This window comes from Pyxicephalus adspersus, chromosome 5 (assembly GCF_032062135.1).
Source record: "Pyxicephalus adspersus chromosome 5, UCB_Pads_2.0, whole genome shotgun sequence".
NCBI lineage: Eukaryota > Metazoa > Chordata > Amphibia > Anura > Pyxicephalidae > Pyxicephalus > Pyxicephalus adspersus.
Window position 1 is genome coordinate 88119646 of NC_092862.1, and position 7360 is coordinate 88127005.

At 33.8% G+C, this 7360-nt stretch overlaps 1 protein-coding gene across 1 annotated transcript in view; it reads left to right on the forward strand.

Annotated features, from left to right (window-relative positions):
- The window catches only part of NR4A3 (nuclear receptor subfamily 4 group A member 3), a 35913-nt gene extending 28780 nt beyond the window's left edge, over positions 1-7133 (forward strand). The window contains exon 6 of the mRNA XM_072412058.1: positions 630-7133. Within this exon, the coding sequence (XP_072268159.1) occupies positions 630-886 (257 nt within the window). The 3' untranslated portion in view covers positions 887-7133. The remainder of the gene's footprint in view (positions 1-629) is intronic.
- Positions 7134-7360: the final 227 nt, after the last annotated feature.

Consider the following 7360-nt stretch of genomic DNA (forward strand, 5'->3'; position numbering starts at 1 on the left):
TATATATATATAATATATTTCTATATTTTATATATATATATATATATATATATATATATATAAATATATATATATATACACCATATTCACATTGAAAGTACTCTGTGTAACAGCACGCTGTTTAACTGCTACAGTTAAATTATTCTTGTATAGATGACCAAATAGTTATGCGCTCATTGAAGGGTGAGTTAATTCCTTGCAGGATCTCAGTGGCAGTGCTGACATGTCTGGCAGGCTATATTGATCTTTACGTGAATTCACTGAATAAATAATGGTTGCCATAGAAATTGAGGACTTATGACAAGTTGAGAAGCTGAGGAAATTCCAGATCGCTTATGTTTTGTGTTTGGTATAAACAACTATACCAGTACTGTATTTGTTATCTGAAATTTGGGGGAAAAATACACAATAAATAAATGCATAATATGTTTATATAACCATTTTTATATATCATTTTTATCCATTTTTATATACAGTATATACACCTGTATCGTTGATACAACCATAAAAGAAAATCTACCATTGACAAAGTTTGTAAATAGCTTTTTTGATGTTCAGATTATGCTTACTTAAAATATTGTCAATAAGATAAAACCAAGTACTTACACTTTTTTTTTTTTTTTTTATAGAACGACATGGTCTAAAAGAACCCAAAAAAGCAAATGAACTGCACAACAAAGTTATTTGTTGTTTAAGAGATCACTTAACTTTAAATATTCAAAACAAAGGGCAACAACTAGATATTGCAACAGCGTTACGTGTTCTAACAGATCTGCGTGCTCTTTGTACGTTGGGACTTCAGCGAATATTTTACTTGAAGCTGGAAGATTTGGTACCACCACCTCCTGTAATCGACAAATTATTTTTAGATACTTTACCCTTTTGAAGATTGTGAAACAACATTGAAGATTCATCATATCACGAACTGCAAGAAATTTAGTTTTCTAAATATTTAATGTATGAAACACACTATTTGTGTTGTTCAAAAATCCGATAAAACCTAAGTCAAAGTAAATAAGTATTGGTTTTAAATATGTGCTAGAGCACATGCACTATAAGGTGGCAGACCTTAAAGGTGACCTAAACTCAGTCAAGATTTGCTATGGTATGGAACATTTAGACATGCTAACTGGGCCTAAACAGTACAAAGAAAATCAAGATATCGTTTTTCTGAATTGCTTCTAAAAAAATAGCAGTGAACTTCCTGACATAAAAGGGTGGCTATGCACAAGTGTACTCATAATAAATATAGTTATTTACCTGCAGTGTGAGAACTCACCACTGCCTCTAACTGTTTAGTTTAAAAAGATTTGTTGTGAAGTGTGGTAAAGGAAAGCAGAGCTCTGCTTGAATATTCTACCAGTCTTGAGCACTATTAAGTAGATGAAAATTGCACATTTTAGAAGGTAGGTATTTGCATGGAAATGTTTGCAGGCTCTGACTACACTGCGAGAAGGTGTATTCTAACAAGACATTGAGAACCTGGAACTTTATACTGTATTACTAGCTCTCTGAGTCTTAGCTTTGATTAATATTTCTTTTACCAGCATAGTTACACTTTAAGGATTCATTTATAGTCGCATATATATTATGGTAGTGCTTTGTTATGCGATGAGTAAAATTTTTATAGTATGAATTTTTTTTAGGTGTTCATTATAGCTGTTGTGTTTTTAGGTGTTGCTAATTATAAAATGCAGACATTTTATATGGACTTTACACTTTACATCATGAAACCCAATAATAAAGAAATAAAACACTCATTTGCAAGCCTAGTCATACAAAAAAGGCAGATTACAGTGAATGAATATATATATATATATATATATATTTTTTTTTTTAATACAAGCAGTGAAAGGTTTTAAAATACCCTACTTTTTTCTACATGTAACTGAAATATTGTGCAATTCAAAATTTCAACAGATATGTACAATAATTTGTGAAATCATTTTATTTAACAAAATTTGTTTTAATCATTTAACCCAAAATAGCCACATATTACTTGACTGAATACTTTTGTTAATTTTTTCACAGACTTGACTTTTATATCTGTTTGTGGATGTGGAAGCTTTTGGAGTGACCAAGTGCCTTTTAACAGTGTAGGAAAAATTGCTCAGTGGCACTTTGTTTTCTTTTACAATATCTCTAAAGGTCTATTTACTAATGCAGTGTGGTAACAAAATTCACAAAGCAGATGTTGCAGGTTGTGGTACACATGCTTTACATGTGTGTTTTTTGGGGTTGTTGTAGTATACTGGAACAAAGAATTCCAGGCAATTCTTGTTTTTTTTTTTTTTGGATTAATTTTTTTGTGCTTTGGGGTTAAAGCCACTGAGATGTCTTTACTGCTGCCTGTAGCCTTATTGAGAACATTTACTCTCACTTAGTGTCCACAAGACAACAGGGAATAAGAGGAGATCTATCCCTAGGTAAGAGTAATCATGATAAAAAGGGTCATTCCAAATCAGTTGTGATGGTAGAGACTTCCGGAGGCGGAGCTAGAAGAGCAGCCCCGTTTTACCACTGCTCCCTGAGCTCGGCTTGTATCCATCCACCGGCACCCCGCTGATCTCTCCAGAAGGTGGGGGCCGTAGCAGGGAGCGAACTAGCTGCGTGGGAGCTGCGTGAGCAGCTCACACGCAGTATAAACATCCCGGAGTCGGCGCTGGATGCTTTAGCCGCATGTCTTATGGCGACCATATCAGGTTTAAAATCACACACGCTGCTCAGCTCTGCATAAAGGCACTTTTTTTGAATCCTATAACTTGGGACTTGTGAGTTCTTCTTCTATTTGCTGAAAGTACTTAGATGTAATTTAAAAAGAAAAAGATACATCTTTTTTTCTCTGAATATTTATGCATTTATTTTGCTCCTGACCTCCATTTTTTGTTGAAAATATTTGAGGGGGATTTTCTATCTATTGCCTCTTTTTTATAAAAGTTACAATATCCCTTACAGAGTATTACCCCAATTATTGCTACACAATGGATACATTTGTTGGGAAACAGTCCTCTTCAACACACAAGAATACTAATAAGCAAAAGCTTAAACCTCCATTAAAAGCTGGTTCTCCTACTCCTTCTTCCTCTCCTATGTCTCAACACCAGTCTTTTATGGAATATGCAGAGGGAGAGGAATCAAGGTCTGACCTATTGCTTGGTTCACCTGATTATTCAGAAATTGCTTCTGAAGTGTTTAAAATCTTGTTGCCCTATTTTGATAACAAATTTGAGGGCTTGCAAAAATCTATCGAATCAGCATTAGCGAAAATATCCACCAATACCCAACGTATGGCTGAATTGGAACAGAGAGTAAGGGACTTGGAAGATCAGCTTCTACAATCTAATACTAAAGTTGCTGCTCAAAATACTTTACTCACCTCTACAGAAACCAAATAAGAAGATTTGGAGAATCGGAATAGGAGGTCTAATTTGCGCTTTATTGGTATACCAGAATCATACAAAGGCCATGACTTGGTTCAATTTCTTACAACCCCTTTGATGAAGGTATTGAATCTTCCACCTGGTTCTCTACGGAATATTGAAAGAGCTCATCGGATAAGCCCTGAGCGCCAGTCTATGGCCCAACATTCATGACCTGTAATAGCTAAACATTTTCACTTTATCGATAAAGAAACAGTGCTGGGAGCCTATAGAAAGATCCGGGATATCCAAGTGGAGGGTAACAAGATTCTGATGTTCCAGGACTACTCCGTTGTGGTAACACAAAAACGAAAAACTTTTGCCCCAGTTTTGAAGCGCTTGGTGGATATGGGCATCCGTTTTTCTCTTTTGTATCCTGCCAAATTTAAAGTTCTTTGACAAGGGGAGGCTAAGTTATTTGATGATCCAGCTAATGTAGTTAAACTGTTTAAATTGTTTACCTCATCTTCTGAAGGAAGCTAATTGATTAGGTAGAGATGTATATTTCTTTAGGTACATGTCTTATAGGGAAGAAACAAATAAAAAGGAAAAAGATGAAAAGAGAAAAAAGAAATGCAAATGTTTATCTATTGTCCATTACAATGCACTTTTTTGTTTTTGATTTTTTGCAAATGCAGTGCTACTCTGTCGGGATACGCCGTCAGCAGGCGTTTGTTGGTTATAAAAGAAAAAGAGAATTGAATTTACATGGTGATATTCATGGATATCTTTATATAAAGGTTATTATAACTCACAGACAATGTATTTTCCTTCTGGGAAACAGGTAATATATACCTGGAATGCTGCTTGTGATGAGATTTTGTCTTTTAAAATTTTCACTATATGTTTCTTAAATTGTATTGGATGGATTAAGGACCACTGGTTAGGATGGCTATGGTCAATATTTGGGATATCTGTTTTTACTAGTTGTCTAGCATCTGTCTCTCTGAAAAGGAAATGTCCCTTTTAAAGTTGATTTCTTGGAATGTAGCAGCCTTGAAAAGCCCTCAAAAATGTAAAAAGGTGTTATTACATTTGTAAAAGCAATCTCCAGATATAGTGTTTCTACAGGAGACACATTGGAAGGAGAGTCAGGTTCCATTGTCTAAAGCTTCATGGATAGGTGAAGTGATCTACACGTTTTTTTAAAACCAAAACGAGTGGTGTGGCTCTCATGTTTAATAAAAATCTTCCTTATAAAATTTATTCTACAGAATTGGGCCCTGTTAGTAGATACTTATTTGTATTAGTGGAGATTGCAGGCACCAGGTATACTTTGGGTTCTATATATGCTCCCAATAACAATTCTTCAAATTTTTTTATTGATCTCTGTAGAAAGATATTAACTAGTTCCTATCCGAATTTAATTTTGGCCGGAGATTTTAATACAGTTGTTGATCCATCACTGGATAGATCAAGGCAAACCAATATTAGATCAGATCCATCCACTTCTGAATTAAACCGTTTATTGTTTCAAACCCCCTTGATAGATGTGTGGTGTTTTTTACATTTAACGGAGAGAGATTATACTTGTTATTCTAAAGCTCATTCTACATTTTCTATAATTAATTGACTTGTTATTGGCAATAAAAGGCTTACTTTCAAAAATTAACAAAGTGCCTATTGGGAATTTTATTCTCTCGGATCATGCTCCTCTGATCTATCAAATGCAGTTATAAAAATCTTTTAGAAAAACATAACTATGGTGTTTTCAAACTTATTTATTTAAATTCTCCTCTTTTAGGGCTTATCTTCAATCCCATTGGGCGGATGGACTTGATGATAACTTACAACATTGGGATACTGCAATTTTGCTGTGGCGTACTATGAAAGCTTTTACGAGAGGATATATTATGTTTTTTGTAGCAAAACGTAATCGTGAATATTTTAAACAATATACTCTCCAGGACTTGGTTGTGCAACGATATAAAGAGTATCTCCAATCTAATAATAGAGAGAATAACAAATCTTGGCAGGAAGCGGTAGCTCAATTAAATATGCTAGTTGATACTAGAGTGAAAACTCAAGTTTATTATACCAAACATACATTTTATAGATAGGGGAATAAAATTGGCACGTTGTTGTCAAGGTTAGCTAATCCTTTGGTATGTTCTGAGAGTAAAGGACCCGTTTTCTAACACTTTTTTTTTACATCTCACCAAGATGTTTTAAAGATCTTTGAAAGATACTATAAAAATGTATATACTGCCCAAGATTCTCAACCTCAGTTACTGCAAACATTATTGGAAAAGGCTAATTTATCTAAGTTGTCTTCAGTTTATAGAGAGCAACTTAATGCCCCAGTTTCAGAATCAGAAGTCCTTCATACAATTAACACTTTAGCTTCTAATAAAACGCCAGGTCTGGATGTTTTTTCGGCGGAATATTATAAAATTTTAGCTCCAGCAATAACCCCTTTACTTGCAGAAATGTAAAAAGAAATATTGATCCACTAGGATCCTTTTTTAGGTTTTAATGAAGCTCATACTACGTTGATTCCAAAACCAGGCAAGGATCCTGATCAACTAGCATCTTATAGACCAATTTCTTTGTTGAACTGTGACTATAAAATCTTGGCTAAATTAATGGCAAAAAGATTAAAGAGTTTTTGGCCTACCATATTGACTAATCATCATTTGGGTTTTGTTCCTAATAAAAACTCAACCATTGGGGTTCGAGCAGCTATTGCTGCTCTGTACAATCTTCTAGGACTTAGAAACCTAAAATTATGTTACTAAGTTTGGATGCCGAAAAAGCTTTTGATAAAATAGAATGGCCTTTGCTTAATGCTTTATTGTCTAATAGGTCATTTGGACAGATGTTTTCTTCCTATATTCAATACATATATAATAATCCATCTTCTAAACTGATTATTAATGGAGATATGTTGACGCCCATAACACTCTCTAGAGGTACCAGACAAGGATGTCTTCTTTATCCAATCTTATTTACCTTAGCATTGGATCCTCTTCTTCGGCTCTTAGAGGATTTATCTGAGTTTGAGGGTATATCAGTGGGATCATGTACTCTTAAAATCACTGCTTTTGCTGATGATTTGTTGTTATATATTTCTAATCCGCGAAACAGTTTAGCAACTATCTTTAATTTAATCACTCAATATGGGGCTATTTCAGGTTACGCTAATAACCTTGTTAAATCCAAGGCGTTGTATCTTTCAAGATTTGTCAGACCCGTATGGAGTAAAGAATATCCTTTTATCTGGTGTAGGGAGAATATACAATATTTAGGAGTACAAATTACTAAAAACCCTTATAAATTGTATTCTCAGAATATAGAGTTTATTTTTCAAACTTTCTGAACAAATGCGTAATTGGCCTAAGCTTATGCTCTCATATTTGGGAAGGATAAGTTTAATAAAAATGATCCTTTTTCCACAGCTTCTTTATATTCTCCAATCTTTACCCATAGTAATTAAAAAAATGGATCTTAGAGCCTTTAATAAATTGTTCTCTAAAATTATATGGCGAGGCAAGTCTGCTAGATTAAGTTTATCAGTATTGCAACAATGGATAAGGAATGGAGGAGTAAATTGCCCAGACATAGAATCATATAATGCTGCTTGCATTTTGAGATGTAATAAAGATTAGATACATAATAGTAACGTGTATGCTGATTCCACATTAGATCAACAATTTGTACCTCATATTAGTCTAAAATACGTACTACATATGCTTCTACAATGTGAAAATGCTGATGTTGAGAAAGAGGAGAAGGGAAGGGAGGGAGGGGGGGAGATATTGGTTAAAATGATTTATGACACGTCTTTTTTTTGACACTAATAATGATTACAATATGAAATATTGGGTTATTATGGAAAAAAGGTTTTATATTTTCACCACACATTAAATGATTGGAATAGAAAGGTTTCTTCTAAATAATGAAATGTAATTAATGAGATAATTGGGATATAATATATATCA